We start from the raw sequence: 17,059 nt of genomic DNA, 5'->3' as shown, positions 1-17,059 counted from the left end.
GATAAAATATATTATATTGTAATATACATATAAGCCTAATACTGAAGTATAAAGAAATTGAACCTCGTCTTGGAACAATGTTTAGGTAGCTCATTGCATTCTAAACTCATTTACATAAGTGGTTCTCAAACTTCTGAGCCCAGCGACCTTTGTGAATTTGGGCAAAAAAATTATAAATTCCTTTGTCAAACACTTATATTATGTAAGAGTGGAGATGGTGAGGTCTGAAGAGCAAAATTATAGAAGACTAAAAATAGGGCATACAGTACTTGATTCTCACTGTAACCTTAATCTTTGGAGAGAGACTGGCATCTCTCCATAATTTACTATTTGAACAAAAATTCCATCACTTCCTGACGCATCAAGATTCTGAATGCCTTTTGATACCTGTTTATTTAAAATTTTGCTAGTAAATATGTTTGTTATTGCAGATGTCAAATTTGCATTTATGTGAAACGGTTTGTCATATACACGTAGTATAGATTTATCAGATTTGTATATGTATACTTTGTGACACATACTAGGATGCATGCTAATTACTTGTTTTTCCCCTTGAATTTTAAAGGCAGCGGAACCAAAGCTTTCCCCTAGCTGGAACCCAAAAATTGTGTATGAGCCACATCCACAGTTAACCAGAAACTTGCCAGAAGTTGCTCCCTCTGACCCTGTTCAGATTAGTAGGCTGATTGGTAAAATGAAGTTGAGCCTTACATTAAAGCAACATGAAGTACTTCCTGGAGCTAAGGTTAGTTGTCGTTTTATATTCTTTAACTAACTGGACACAGTCAAGTAGCTATTTGGTTTTGGTTTTTGCCTACTGCCAAAGTTTTGAGAGTTTTAAGGAAAAAGAATTGGTTTGGGCTATGTTTAATTTTGCTAATTTTATTTTAAATGATCTGCATTTAAAGGTAAGGCAATAACCCTTGTTAGAACATCCCTTCTTTAACCAACAAGGTCCTAGAGTGCTGAGAATACATTGTGGAATGCATGGAAATGCATGTCTAAACACCATGGGCAGATTTGCTCTGTTCACAAGTCACATTGTCAGGGGAGTTGCACACTCATAACTGAGTGCAGAATTTGTCCCAATATGCATTTGGGGGGGTCTTATTTTCTTTGGTAGACAAGCATGTTGACCATTTTCATGCCCTACTCACAACTTCTACCGAAGCTATGATAAATCTTGAATTCTATGTATTGCAGTAATTCCCAAGAGAATTGCTTTGTTTTCATGAAAAGTCCGGTTGCTACCCATTTATTTTTTTGGTCTGTATATTGTAGCGTCCTGATTTTGAAATTTAAAAACATTTAACTTAAAAAAAATTGATTTAAATCAGGTTGAGACTTGCTTTGTAAAACTAATTTGAAAATTTATGCTGTTGAAATTTTAGATTAAAATTTACAGTGAATTAAATTATAATGGTGGGTTTTAAAAGAAAATGCCACTACTGGGAGGGTATATTATTTGAATTTTCCAAAACTTCTGTAGACAAAACAGAAATATTGAAAATATAAGGCCCTGATCCTACAAGCACTAAGCAGTATAAACTTTACTCACATGAATATTCCTATTAACTTCAATAATAAAATTGGTTCTGAAATCATCTTCAATGAAGTGTACTCATATTTGTGGTTTATAATGTGCTCTGATACCTGCGCATAAAAGATAGAAATTATTTTAAAATTTAAATTGAAAATACAGTTAATTGAAACAAAGAATACAAAATACAGCAAGCAGAAACTACTCACTATGGTTTCTACTACAGTGTAGAATTTTGTTACATATCCTGCAGTTGCTGGTTCATTTTTTAGAACACTTTTATATTTGTTCAGTCCAGAACAATTCTTGACTTAAAGTCCTTGTGGCAACATTTGCTAAAAGGAAGATACCATGAAAATGCAATGTGTGAAATACAGAAACAAACTATTACAAGATAGTAAAAACTCTGTGGTTATCCATTCTAGATTTACTAATAGCTAAGTGCTTTACTGCAACCCTTTTAAAAATCAAAAGATTTCCTACTGTCAAGCATTACATTTATTTAAAGATGGCAGGAAAAGAAACTCTTTAGTTCAAGATCTGAGTCTAGGACTCTATGTTGCACTTATATTTGGTGACCCGTCCAATGCCTTAAATAGAGCACGGTGCAACATTTCTGGCATGCTTTGTGCATTGTTGGGCATTGTAGTGGGAGAAACACTGAACGAATCAGTTGGTGTGATAAACGGTATTGTGATTTTTAAGTTTAATCACATTCTGTTACTGACTTTGAATATTGACTTCATCTTTTTGCACTAACTGTATACAAAATACATTTTGTTTAACACTAGTCAGTGAACACTATATATGTTACATGGTGTGCAAAATTAAAAAGTGAACTCAGTTTTGATTTTGGTTAATTCATTAAATAGACTATATATATTCATAGAAATAGAGAAAAAGTATACAGAACATGCAATTGGTTTTCTTCTTCAAAACATACAGTCTAGTCCAAGATTTTCTCCTGATGTTCGGTCTGGCTTCTTTGTTTAAATATGGGATTAAATAGTGTTTAAATTAAATATGTCCAGATTTTAACCCTCTCAGGAACTAACAGAATTTAATTTAATTTCAAGTGCTAGCACAATTTAATAATTTGAATCTTCTTTCTAGTTTTCCCAAGGAAAGGAAAAGCCAGTAGGAACCAGTTGTAAAGTTTTAGGGATCACCTAGACCAGTAAGGGGTTTGGTCACTTCCTGCCTTGTTACCTTATCTGATTATGCTGTGCTGCTTTGGTTCAGAGCCCTGATACTAGCAGCCTACCCACAAGCATAAAGTCCTGGCTTTCACCAGCCTAGTTACTCCTTGCAGGGTGACCCCAACAGCCCTTTGAGTCCCAGGTCTCCCTAAATTCATCCACTGTGAGTTCGTAACTACCAGACCCTCAGACTTTCCCCTCTGGTTCTTCACCTCCGAAGGTGTGAAATCCAGCACCTCCCCCAACCCCTCCCCGGCATCTTTGGTGCACACACTCACCACAGTTTGTGCTTCAGAGATCTGCTTGGGGTAAAATAAATAAAATGTTATTTAATAGAAAAATCACAGATTCAAAGATAATATAGTAAGGAAGAGAAAACATATACAAGTTACACAATAAACAAACATAAAGACTCAACTTCAGGCTTTTCACTTCTACATTAGATAAAATCCCTATTCTAATGTAAAATAGTTGTTGCCTTTTGAACAGTGTTCTGATCCCATGCCATAAAAGGGATCCAGTGAATCATGGACAGCACCCGCTAAGTGACTGTCGCTCAGTTTCTAGATGAAAATTTCAGTTTTAAGTATCCTTTTAAAAAGGCTCTTCTCTCCTGGCATAGTGACTGATCTGTACTAGAAAATTAGGTTGTCTTAATTATATCACTCAAGGGTGTGAAAAATCCACACCCCAAACAGTGTAGTTAAACTGTCCTAAGTTCCTGTGTAAACTGTGCTAGATCAATAGAAGAATTCTTCTGTCAAGCTAGCTACAGCCTCTCAGGGAGGTGGATTGGCTATGGTGATGGGAGAACCACTGTTGCAACTGCGCTACTGTAGCGTTTCAAGTGTAGCCAAGCCTTAAGAGTGTGGAAAATTCCCTCTTGTGTTGAAGCAAGGATGTCTCAACGTCTTTCCGTTAACTCTAATGGTCTATCCTTATATTGTGTAAATGACTCTTGGGAGGTGCCCTCCCACTCTGCTTCACTGCCCTGTTGCCTTATAGTTATAGTTTCCTGTATACACATACATACATAATCATGGTCTGCATACGTATCCCATAATGACCATAAAGTTCAGACCATTACAAGCTTTCATAAAAGACGATTCTGAATATATTTGTACAGTATAATTACTTTGCATGAAATCAGGTGATTTAACTGCTTATTTAGGAGGTGGGAATTAAACCTCCTGTTCTCACTTGGTGTGTCTGGACCCTGACTTTCACATCATTGTACAAATAAATTGTAATTGGTTAGTTGCTTTATGTCTTTTAGTTATGTGAGGACTTTGCATGAGCATTGGTGTATGTCACTAATAGGTATTTAGAGAGCTGAAAGAGAGAGAAGAAATTATTAATGAACTGTAATTGACTATTTAATTTTTATTTTTAACAAAAAAAATCAAATATGTGTGTGAACTGTAGCAACTATAGACAGTAACTTGTCATGTGTCTACAGTAATGTTATCCCTTTCGTAAATGTTAGTTGTGGTACTCCCTATCACAAGACATCTTCATGAAGACTACTTGCTCCATCAAATCTTTTCTCTAACATATAACACTTGCCAGTGGAGCAACAAGTTAGAGTATAAGGGGTTTTAGAATTGGACCCTCAATCTGTATGAGCCCCTAAGGGAGTAATCCTACAGCAAACATTGGGAACAAGCTCAATTTGTGGTGCGATCTAGTGGTCTGGAGAGAACTAGTTTAATTTCCTTGTTTTGTTACTGTTGTTACAGTTTATAATAAATCTTAGGTATAACCCAACATTATTTAAGAAAATCAGTAATTTTGTATAATATAGATAGGCTAGTATTTATGTGAAAATGATTTGAATTTTTAAGGAAATAGTACCACATAAGGTGCAAGTTTTACTATCCTGTATGTAGTATATAAAATAAGCTTTATGTTGGTGCCATTAATTACATGCAAGAGTATTAAAGAAACAAAATTGCTAACTGCTTAATAATGATCCTGGATTTTTCTCCAAGGGTGCATGTTTTTTGGGTGGTTTTGTTTGTTTGTATATAGCATAACAAAATAAATAATCATTGGCACAATAGCAATGTTTTGTAGAACTGCTATGTAACCCAAAGTTGGAAGCAATTGTACAGTTAAATTTCAGGCTGTTCCCAATTGGAAGAATATGAAGGTTCAATCCCAAATGTTGCAGGAAGACTATATCCTTCAAAGCTTCCAGGTATAACATGCAGTTCACTTAAAAGCAGCATGAAGGTGGTAGCATAGGAGAGAGTGAAAGAAGGAGAATTAGGACTTTAGTTCACTTGCCCTACAAAGCAATGGTTCTCAACCAGGAGTACATGTACCCCTGGGAGTACACAGAGGTCTTCCGGGTGTACATCAACTCAGCTAGATATTTGCCTAATTTTACAACAGGCTACATAAAAAGCACTAGCAAAATCACTACAAACTAAGTTTTCATATTGACAATGACTTGTTTATATTGCTCTATATATTATACAGTGAAATGTAAGTGCAATATCTATATTCTAGTTGATTTATTTTATAATTATATGGTAAAAATAAGAAAAGCCATTTTTCAGTAATAATGTACTCTTATGCTTTTGTATTTTTATGTCTGATTTTTTTTTAAACAAATAGTTTTTAAGTGAGGTGAAACTTGGGGGTATGCCAGACAAATCAGACTTCTGAAAGGGGTACAATAGTCAGGAAAGGTTGAGAGCCACTGCTATAGAGTGGTACTGTATGCTATCTAGTGACTTGTAGTTGATTTGGGGAAGCTTAAGTGACATGTCTTTGTTCTAAGAGTTTATAATTTTTTTTTTTTTAAAGTTGGATGTGGATGGGCAGATAGACTCTATACACCTATTCCTGTCACCGAGACAGGTACATCTTCTATTGGACATGTTAGCAGCCATTGCTGGACCAGGCAAGTAAAGATATTAATATTAAATGTGTATTTGATGAGATAGAAAGTAGTAAAGAAAGCTTGCACAATAAACAAGTCCCCTGATTAGGTACATAATAATTACTATAACAGATTATTAATATTAATTATCTATTTATTTGTATAATGATAACACCTGGGCCCCTGTCGGGTCTCCAGGCTTCATTGTTCTATATGCTGTAAACCTATGTAATAGCCTCTTTAAAAGAGCTTGAAATCTTAGTTTGTGCTGAGCTAACAGGTGGAGAATACAATTAAATGTCTGGGGAAGAGGAGTGGTGGAGGGAGAAAAGGACAACATAACAGTGAAACTTTGTTTGGTATAATTTGGACCAGAGTGGGGTCCATCTGCACTGATGCAGCTGCGCCACAGTAGCACGTTAATGAAGATACTCTACACCAATGGGAGAGAGCTCTCCTGTTGGTGTACTTAATCCACCTTCCTGAGAGGTGGTAACTATGTCAATGGGAGAAGCTCTTCTGCCAACATAACTCTGTCTACACGGGAGGAGGGGGCTTAGGGGTGTGGATTTTTCATACTGATATGGGTCTGTAGTGTAGACCAGACCTCATATAACTATGGATGTTCTCATTGTTCATATAAATATGCAATCCTTTTTGGAATCATAGTGTATAAAATAATAAAACTTATTTTACTGGATCAAGTGTATAACTAGATATATTCCCAATGCTGCAAATTCAATTATTATGTCAATTTAGGTAATGATTTTAAGATCCTTGGAAGAATGATGGAAATGTTTTCCTATTCCATTCATTAAATGGGGCCAATTCGTGTTATAATGTAATTTATAGATGATGTGTCCATAAGTCTCTAAAGCCAACATGAACCAGAACTTTAAAAAAAAGATTTTGTAACTGTTCTGACTACATAACCTCAAAATCTTCCTCTTAGGTTTGGGAGTAATAATACAGAAGGAAAAGGGGTTAGTTTTCCATGCTGGTTTGTATTTGAGAAGTGAAAATGGAAGATAAATTCATAAAATGTCAGTCCGTTTTCTGACTAGTTGTTGAAGTTTTCCATGGTGGAATGGAAAGGAAATACAAATTATGTTTCCATTTCTGCTGTTCGAATACAGAGAGCCCCAGCAGGATAGAATTATCAAATAAAGATAGAAAGAACCGACCCATGCAACAGGAGGACGAGTATCGGATTCAGATGGAGCTGAAGCGTTACTTAAGAAAAGAATCTTTATCAGCAGCAGCAGCATCTGAGCAGAGCTTTTATGAGACAGAGACCGCCAGAACACCTTCTAGCCGTGGTGAGTATGAAACATGATGCCAGTATGTCAGACAGCCTAGTAACGTAATGCAAAATAATTTTTAATGTACTGTGCTAAAGCACTCTTGATCTTTCAGAAGGGCAAAATAACAGTGACCTTTATAGACTTTTAAACTTATTGTCTACCATTAATTATACCCTTAATTCAGGATATAAGGCCTATTCATGTTACTAGCCCAGACTGAAGTCATAGTTCATTTGAGGCATTTAATAGTCTGGACACTAATATACAACAAAACAGACACTAATTCTGTAAGATCCCTTTCAGAACTAATGTTTGAAGGAACTAAATGAAATATAGAATACTATAAAACTTTCTTTTGGTTTTCTATTATAAAACCTAGTTTAAAAGTACTGAAGGAGTATATTTGGATTTAAGACAGGAATTTAATGGAGAAGAAACCTGGAATCTGAAAGATGCCAATACTTAGATTAGTACAGCTCCATTAACAAAGGTTTACAATAGTCTATTATTTTATTTGTTCTTATGTCATTTATTTAATGATTGTTTATATTAAATGTGAACTGCTTTACTTTTAATTTTGAGCCCATGGATAACTTGTTACTGGTTTTTTTAGGTGCCAATTCATATCTGATTTAGTATGGGAAGTGTGAATTAATCACTGCAACCGTTAGCAGTCTTAACCTGAACATGAAAATAAATGGAAATATTTTATATTATGTGTATACTCATAACATTGCTGGAATTTGGTGTTGCCTTGGTCACACACTCTTGTTTGGAAAAATCTTTTTTTCTCCTTGGTTATTACTGGGCTTCAGTATAAGTTAACTAGGAAATGCTGTGAATAAACTTTTAGCTAGTTAATGTCATATCCAGACTATTTTGTTTCTGCAGCTATGAGTAATTTGGTGTATTATAACTAAAGTTAATGTTTGTCATTAGAAAAAAAAACCTATTGATTTATACATAATTTCTCCTTAGAAGAAGAAGTTTTCTTCTCAATGGCTGACATGGACATGTCTCACAGTCTCTCCTCTCTTCCACCTCTTGGAGACCCACCAACTATGGATCTAGACCTGTCTTTAACTAGTACATGCACTACTACACCAGCAGGATCTCCATTGAGTGCTACAGTGGTATAGTATTGTTTACAGTTAATATCTCTGTAGAGTAAAAGGTTGTGTTGTTGTTTTTTTTTATACTGATTCCTCATTGCTAATGCCTATTGAAAAATTCTAAGATAATAGTAAGTACACACCTGTTAAGCTTTCTGTTCCAGTGGTAGTATCAACTAGCAGATTTGTATGGTTCCTTAATGCATAAAATCACTTTTTGGCTTTCCTTTATTAAGGAGTTAGGTAGATTTTCAGTGGTATTCCCACAGCAAGTTGCAGCTTTGAAACTTGGGATTCCATAAGTTATGAATTTGTTTGGCTAGTAGACCAGGAAATAGACTATGTATGTTTCCAAGCTGCTATAAGTTTAATTTGGAGTATTTGTGACAGACGCTTGTGCTACATTTCTATGTTTAATATACAAGGCCAGGAACAGAATAAAAGCACACGAAGTTGTGGTATTGCCTAAGTTAAGGTCATAGCCTGTAATTCAACAAAGTATTACTGTGGTTTAAGTAAAAAGAAAAGGAGTACTTGTGGCACCTTAGAGACTAACAAATTTATTAGAGCATAAGCTTTCGTGAGCTACAGCTCACTTCATCGGATGCATCCGATGAAGTGAGCTGTAGCTCACGAAAGCTTATGCTCTAATAAATTTGTTAGTCTCTAAGGTGCCACAAGTACTCCTTTTCTTTTTGCAAATACAGACTAACACGGCTGCTACTCTGAAACCTGTGGTTTAAGTTTATCCCTACTCAGTTCTTATGCACATGCTTTTAAATACTTTGCTGAATAGAGGTCATAGAGAACAGTTCTAGTTTCCTATGGGTAACAGAAGAACATGTGTTAGTTGTGATGGCAATGTTATCTCCCTTTCAGAAATACAAGGGGAAGATCATCATCAGAGCTAAAGAATGTAGCTTGACACCCAGATAAACAATAGACAAATTATTGATTAATATACCATGAAATGACAAGCTGGAAAACTACTTTTTATGGTATATATGCACAAGGGTCTTGCATACTGTCTTTTGGTCACACGTTACTGTTTGCGTTAGATGAATCCTTGAGAACTGTTGTGTTATGCAGATGAGAGATCAGATATATTTATGTTTTAGCTTCAGCCAACTTGGGGTGATTTTCATGACGCTAATAAACAAGAACCACCACCACCAAGAAGTTCATCATTTACACCCAGTATTGTTCACCAAACTCCTTTAAGAAGGACTTGTAAGTAAAAATGTGTGTTTACTTCCTGGTCATTTTATAGTGTTAGACATTTTTCATTGTTCTGAAACTTGGCAAAAGGGCATCAAAATCCAAAAGACCAAAATGTCTTCTTTTCCCTAATTGCTTCTTCAATTAATGTGTAGTCTTTTCCTCTAGACAATACAGTTTATAAAATATGCTGAGTTGTGCACTTCATGACTTAGATCTATTGCACAGATTGCTGCTTAGCTGCTTTCTCATAAGTGAGTGAGAGGTTTACATGGATGTTCTTCATTTATGTGGGGGATTTGGCCTAATTTAGAAATGAGGTAAGGGAAGAGTAACGTCAACAAAAGTAGTTCTACACAAAGTGTAAATCTTCTATAGTTAAACAAAGACTCAATATATTACAGTGTATAAATTAGTCATATTGTGATTTGCGTAGTATTCATAGTTTGACATTTGTGTATTTCTTAAGGCTATGTTGGTAAATATAATAGATGTGCAAGTTGCTATTGAAAACTAACCTTTATTGAGAAATTTAATTTAATTTTGTATTTCAGCCCTTCCATCCAGATCTGTTTCAGTGGATGAATCCAGGCCTGAACTTCTTTTTAGACTGGCACTGGGAACTTTCTCAGTATCTGTACTTCACATTGACCCTCTGCCACCACCTGAAACATCACTGAACCTTAACCCACTGACACCAATGGCACTGGATTTCTTTACCCAAATAGAAAAGATTGATCCAGTTAAGTTTTCAACAGAAGATTTTCTATCCTTCCGAGAAGTATTTGCAGAGGCTTGTTCTCATGACCACCTTAGGTACAACTTTGCCTATTTAACTAATACAACAAACAAAGAACCAAATATTCTTTTGACAACTTAGGTTTATGTCCATAAATATTTGGAATCAAATCATACTTTATTTGAGGTACTAGAAGTTTGTTTTTTCATTAAATGTTAAAATAGTTTTGGACGGTGTGAGTTCCAAATGAAAAATCTCAGGAAAAAAAAGAGAACCGTTTGTCACAACTCATCCTAAATTTCTTCATGCTGAGATAGATCAAGACAGATGCAGGTTCTGCAATCAAACACACATAGTCTGGAGCATAAATTAGGATGTTTCTTTGGGTTATACAGCATCTTTAAGAAATAGGTATAGTTTATAGAGCAGCCTTATTACACAAGTGGTCTGTGGTTTTGAGTGAATTTTTTTTTTCTTTGTGGTGCAAAATGGGATGTCAGTTGGGGCACAATAAAAAAGTGAACCAAATCATCCAGGAGTCAGGAACCAATTTTTCCATGGCATAATATTGCTAAATTACAGTATGTGCATTGTAGAGGTTTTATGTGTTCCTCTGAAGCATTAGGCATTGGTCACTGTTGAAGGCAGAATAGGTGGATTCCATTATCCTAGGTTCCTAATGTCAGAGCCTATTGTAAGTACTAATGGAGTGATACTCAGACCTCAGTGGTTCAGGAGCCAAATTAGCAATTAATGTTACCCAAAAGAGCCACAGTAGTGTTGATTCATGGTTTCATTTACTATTATATATATTATTCTCACAGGAAAATGACTGTCCTGACCAAGTATTCTACAGTTGGTTAATAACATAGTAAAAACATCCTGATTAGTTAATAACTTAGATTGGTTAATAATTAAATCACACAGATCTTTAATATCATGTGCTGCAAAGAGCTTCAGAAGACTCATTAAAGAGCCACTGGCGGCTCCTGAGCCTCAGTCTGAGTATCACTGTACTAATTTATTTCTTTATAGCATACATGTACATATTATGGCTGTTGATTAAGCAACTCCTGGAGGAATTCTGTGCCCCTTTCCCGGCAGCCCAGGCGTGTGCGCTGGGAGCAGCTGGCAGGAGAGAGTAGATCACCGTGGGTGGGGAGGAAGGAGGCTGGGTGTGCATGCATGTGTCCGTGGAGAGACATTAAGGTAGGCTTGCCAGGCATCTGGTTTTCAACCTGAATGCCCGATCTAAAAGGGAGCCTCGTGGCTCCAGTTGGCAGTATAGCGGGTGGCAGGGGCTGAGGCAGGCTACCTGTCTGCCCTGGCTCTGCACTGCTACTGGAAGCAGCCGCCAGGTCCCTACAGCCCCTGGGCACTCAGAGACTCCGCGCAATGGCCCCGTCCCAAGTGCGAGCTCCACAGCTCCCGTTGGCCAGGAATTGCAACCAGTGGGAGCTGTGGGGGGTGGTGTCTGAGGGCGTGAAGGCAGCATGCACCGCACAGACCCTCCTGGTCGGCCATGCGCCTAGAGGCCTGCTGCTTTCTCAGAGCTATGGTAAGTGCAGCCGGGACCCACACCCCAAGCCCTCGGCCCCAGCCTGGAGCCCCCGCCCACACCCCCAGCCAGAGCCCTCACCGCCCCCACCCCAGCCCCCTGCTTCAGCCCAGAGCCCCCTCGTGCACCCCAAATCCCTAATCCCTGGGCCCATCCCAGAGCCTGCACACCCAGCACAGAAAAAGTGACTGAGGGTGGGGAAAAGTGAGCGACTGGGTGGGGGGGGCTAGGAATGGAGTGAGCTGGGGACGGGCCTCGGAGAAGGGGCAGGGCAGGGGTGTTCAGTTTCGTGTGATTAGAAAGTTGGCAACCCTATTTTAAGTGGGTGGGGCTGGGCACATGTCTGCGTGTGAAAGAGTGAGAGAGATTCACCCGATCCCTCTTGCTCACTGTTGCTGCATCCCAGGCTTGGAGGACTGTGTGAAGCAGGCTCTGTCCCTGAGGCAGAGCAGAAATGTAACAATGAAGAAGGTAGGCTGCTAATGTTCCCATTGTTAGTTAATTGTTCCCATTCTTAGTCAATTAAGGCTCCTTTATCTTGCCAGAGTGGTGTAAAGGGGCCTTATTGTAAATGTCAAAAGAAAAGGAGTACTTGTGGCACCTTAGAGACTAACAAATTTATTAGAGCATAAGCTTTCGTGAGCTACAGCTCACTTCATCGGATGCATTTGGTGGAAAAAACAGAGGGGAGATTTATATACACACACAGAGAGAACATGAAACAATGGGTTTATCATACACACTGTAAGGAGAGTGATCACTTAAGATAAGCCATCACCAGCAGCGGGGGGGGGGGAAAGGAGGAAAACCTTTCATGGTGACAAGCAAGGTAGGCTAATTCCAGCAGTTAACAAGAATATCAGAGGAACAGTGGGGGGTGGGGTGGGAGGGAGAAATACTATGGGGAAATACAGGTTTCAGAGTAGCAGCCGTGTTAGTCTGTATTCGCAAAAAGAAAAGGAGTACCGGTGGCACCTTAGAGACTAACAAATTTATTAGAGCATAAGCTTTCGTGAGCTACAGCTCACTTCATTTGTTAGTCTCTAAGGTGCCACCGGTACTCCTTTTCTTTTTATGGGGAAATAGTTTTACTTTGTGTAATGACTCATCCATTCCCAGTCTCTATTCAAGCCTAAGTTAATTGTATCCACTTTGCAATGGAATTAATTAATTTCCCCATGGTATTTCTCCCTCCCACCCCACCCCCCACTGTTCCTCTGATATTCTTGTTAACTGCTGGAATTAGCCTACCTTGCTTGTCACCATGAAAGGTTTTCCTCCTTTCCCCCCCCTGCTGCTGGTGATGGCTTATCTTAAGTGATCACTCTCCTTACAGTGTGTATGATAAACCCATTGTTTCATGTTCTCTGTGTGTGTATATAAATCTCTCCTCTGTTTTTTCCACCAAATGCATCCGATGAAGTGAGCTGTAGCTCACGAAAGCTTATGCTCTAATAAATTTGTTAGTCTCTAAGGTGCCACAAGTACTCCTTTTCTTTTTGCGAATACAGACTAACATGGCTGCTACTCTGAAACCTGTAAATGTCAGTAACCGAATCCTCAGCTAGGAAGGTCTATGTGCTTCCTTACTTTTTTTCTTGTGCCAGAGAGGCACAGTGGGGTTAGATTACAGCTCAGGATCTATTTTACTTGGCCATTTAAAAAAAAAAAATACAGGACAATGATTAGCAAAACTATGTGAAAGTCTGAGCAATTTAAAGTGACATTTTAATTTACAGAACACCACAATAAAAGTAATGTAATTTAAATGAAAATCCAGGATTATAACTAGAATGCAGGGTATTGGCTACCAAGTATTTGTAACTTAATTTTCATGTGTTTAGGAAATGCTGAGCAGTTATTGTGATTTGTTTTTTCTCTATGGTAGTTCAAATAAATTACCAAAAATAAGTGAAACTGGTGTGATTATATTGCATTATTTTGACAAATAAAATATGCAGAATTTAGGATTTTTTGGCACAGAATTTAGGATTTTTGGTGCAGAATTCCCCAAGGAGTAATTAATCGCAGTTAACTCACGTGATTAACTCAAAAAAATTTAATTGCAATGTTAAAAAATAGAATATTGATTGAAATTTATTAAATATTTTTGATGTATTCATATATTTTCAAATATATTGATTTCAATTTCAACAGAGAATACAAAGTGTACAGTGCTCACTTTATATTATTATTATTGATTACAAATATTTGTACTATTAAAAACAGTATTTTTTAGTTCACCTCATACAAGTACTGTAGTGCAATCTCTTTATTGTGACAGTGCAATGTACAGATGGAGATTTTTTTTGTTACACAACTGCACTCAAAAACAAAAACAATGCAAAACTTCAGAGCCTACAAGTTCACTGAGTCTTACTTCTTGTTCAGCCAATCGCTAAGATAAACAAGTTTGTTTACTTTTATGGGAGATAATGCTGCCTGTCACCAGAAAGTGAGAACAGGCGTTTGCCTGGCACTTTTGTAGCTGGCATTGCTAGGTATTTATGTGCCAGATATGCTAAACATTTGTATGCCCCTTCAGTGTTCCCCAACATTCCAGAGGATGTGCTTCCATGCTGATATTTTATGTTATAGGAGTCTCGGATGCTGACCCAGCACATGTTGTTCATTTTAAGAACACTTTCACTACAGATTTGGCAAAATGCAAAGCAGGTACCAATGTGAGATTTCTCAAGATAGCTACAGTACTCGACCCAATGTTTAAGAATCTACAGTGCTTTCCAAAATCTGAGAGGGATGAGGTCTGGAGCATGCATTCAGAAGTTTTAAAAGAGCGACACTCTGATGCGGAAAGTACAAAATCCGCACCACTGAAAAAGAAAATCAACCTTCAGCTGGTGGCATCTGACACAGATGATGAAAATGAACATGCATAAGTCCCCACTGCTTTAGATTGTTATCGAGCAGAACCAGTCATCAACATTGACACGTCCTCTGGAATGGTGGTTGAAGTATGAAGGGACATATGAATCTTTAGCGCATCTAGCACATAAATATCTTGCGATGCTGGCTACAACAGCACCATGCGAACACCTGTTCTCGCTTTGAGGTGTAAACAAGCAGGCAGCGTTATCTCCTGCAAATGTAAACAAACTTGTTTGTCTGAGCAATTGGCTGAACAAGAAGTAGGACTGAGTGGACTTGCAGGCTCTAAAGTTTTACATTGTTTCATTTTTGAATGTATTTTTTTTGATACATAATTCTACATTTGTAAATTCAATTTTCATGTTAAAGAGGTTGCACGACAGTAGTTGAATTAGGTGAATTGAAAAATATGGCTTTTGTTTTTACAGTGCAAATATTTATAATAAAAAATAAATATAAAATGAGCACTGTACACTTTGCCTCGTGTTGTAATTGAAATCAGTATATTTGAAAACGTAGAAAACATCCAAAAATATTTAAATAAATGGTATTCTATTATTGTTTAACAGAGCGATTAATCGTAATTAATTTTTTATTCGCTTGACAGCCTTAATGTATATGTATACACACACGTATATAAACACCAGATGTTTCTGAATTTTCAAAGTGATTACTGCAATCCATTCTATACATATTTATACCTTTATTTCTCATAACAGATTTATAGGTACTGGAATCAAAGTCTCTTATGAACAAAGACAAAGGTCTGCTTCTCGATGCTTCAGCACAGATTTGTCCATTGGGCATATGGAACTACTGGAATGTCTTTTCTCTACCGACTCCTGCTCCATTCAACCTCACTACACAGAGGTAATTAAAAATACTGTTATTAACCAAGCACCAGGGCAATTGAAATGTTAACTGGAGAGGTTTTCAGAAGGGAAATCCTACTCTACTCTTAGAATTGAAAAACTTAAGATTACTAATTTATTGTATTTTTGTAGTGATTGGGTAGTGTTAAGACGTGTCTTATATTTTAATTGAAAACTCAGATAATGAGCCACAGTGTCCCCTCTTTCCCTGCCACCAAAGGATCAAGCCTGTAGAGTTCTCTAATGTTTTGTGTGTGTGAAGCAAAAGGAACTGTGTTTTGAAAATTAAGTTGAAACATTTTAAAGAAAGTGCTGCTTGCCACCCTATCCTATTGGGCAGGTTTTCTTAGGTGATTGCTGTTGGCCCAACGGCTCCTTGCTCGTACTCAGATTGAGATGAGTCTATGATACTGGATTCATGATGGTGGCCCTATTTGCTGTCATTCAGGCGCTATATTCCATCTGCTCCTAGCTGTGCTTGTGCTTTTTGATCACTTCCTATCTGTCTCCTCAAATGTGGTATGTGAGGCTCAGGGCTTTCTGAACAGTCTCCCCAGTCTGAATCAGAAATTGTGGCTCTTTATTGGATCTGTGGCTATCAGACAAGCAGCTGAATATTGGATTGACTGTTTGGGCCAGATAGACTATGCTTTTTCCTGCTCTCTAGTTCTTTTGTTTGTTTTACATCTATTAATTATTTATTTTTTTTATTTTCAAGATGCTAACATTTCATTCTGAAAAAGGAAATGATACACATCCTCTTTCATGCCTTCAGCTCCATTATAAGCACTCAGATAACAGAGGACCTCAGGTAAGGTTGAAAAAAAAAACCAACCTGACTACATTGTTGCATTATGCTGTAGCATAATATTTTTTCTCTAATCTTTAAAGGTAACTTTATATCTTGATGGTTGCATAGAAAGATGTATATTGCAAACATCCTTTGTTTTTCTCATGTATTTTTCAGTATTTCATTGAGAATATCGATATACTTTATTTTTGTAGGGTAGTCAAGGAAGACTGAGCTCTGTTCCACAGAAAGCAGAATTACAAATCAAGCTAAGTCCAGTATTTTGTGAACTGGATATCAGTATTGTGGACAGACTGAATTCTTTGCTTCAGCCACAGAAACTAACCACAGTAGAGATGATGGCATCTCACATGTACACATCTTACAACAAACACATTAGTCTGGTGAGTGAAATTAATTTATATGCATGCTGGCAGGCCTGGAGCTACCAGGATGCAACAGGAACATTTTAAAAGGTCTCAAATTTATTGTCCTGCCAGAATATGTACAAAGCCATCCAATGTAAAGTAGTGGGGTAGCAGCAGATTGAGGAGTTGTCATTCTTTTATATAAATTATAAATAACAATAAAATACCAACACAGCCAAATTTTACTTCTTTAAACTCTTAAAATCCAAGCTTTTCCAGAGATCTAACTACCCCCTAGCCTCTTGGAAGGTTGTTTTGTTTTTTAAATGCAGGTGCCCCAAAATACCCATTAGATTCCCATTATTGGAAGATCAGGAAGCAGCCCTGCCCCCCCCGGTTCAAATTCTATACCTGTATAGCTCTGTCCTGAATATTTTATTTTTTTCAATCCTGATTAAATATAGAAGTTTGACAGTACCTGTTCTAATAGCTTAGCAAAAAAAAGTATGGGTGGTCCATATTCTCTTATAGTTCATGTATAGTACTGTATGAAATTGTATAAAAAATGCAGCTTTATCTA

General features: G+C 37.2%; 1 protein-coding gene across 6 annotated transcripts in view; it reads left to right on the top strand.

Annotated features, from left to right (window-relative positions):
- The window catches only part of ATG2B (autophagy related 2B), an 85,980-nt gene that overhangs the window by 17,529 nt on the left and 51,392 nt on the right, over window positions 1-17,059 (top strand). For all 6 annotated transcript variants that reach the window (XR_006281972.1, XM_038404401.2, XM_043516338.1 and 3 more), the window contains exons 6-14: window positions 566-745; window positions 5,554-5,650; window positions 6,766-6,948; window positions 7,912-8,066; window positions 9,164-9,275; window positions 9,818-10,079; window positions 15,169-15,319; window positions 16,040-16,132; window positions 16,327-16,515. Coding sequence is in view for 5 of the 6 variants with exons in the window: in XM_038404401.2 (XP_038260329.1) it covers window positions 566-745; window positions 5,554-5,650; window positions 6,766-6,948; window positions 7,912-8,066; window positions 9,164-9,275; window positions 9,818-10,079; window positions 15,169-15,319; window positions 16,040-16,132; window positions 16,327-16,515 (1,422 nt within the window). In the remaining variant the exon portion in view is untranslated. The remainder of the gene's footprint in view (window positions 1-565; window positions 746-5,553; window positions 5,651-6,765; window positions 6,949-7,911; window positions 8,067-9,163; window positions 9,276-9,817; window positions 10,080-15,168; window positions 15,320-16,039; window positions 16,133-16,326; window positions 16,516-17,059) is intronic.

The sequence above is a fragment of the Dermochelys coriacea genome, chromosome 6 (assembly GCF_009764565.3).
Source record: "Dermochelys coriacea isolate rDerCor1 chromosome 6, rDerCor1.pri.v4, whole genome shotgun sequence".
Taxonomy (NCBI): Eukaryota; Metazoa; Chordata; order Testudines; family Dermochelyidae; genus Dermochelys; species Dermochelys coriacea.
The sequence above is the reverse complement of the archived record's forward strand: the minus strand, read 5'-3'. Positions and strand labels throughout refer to the sequence as shown.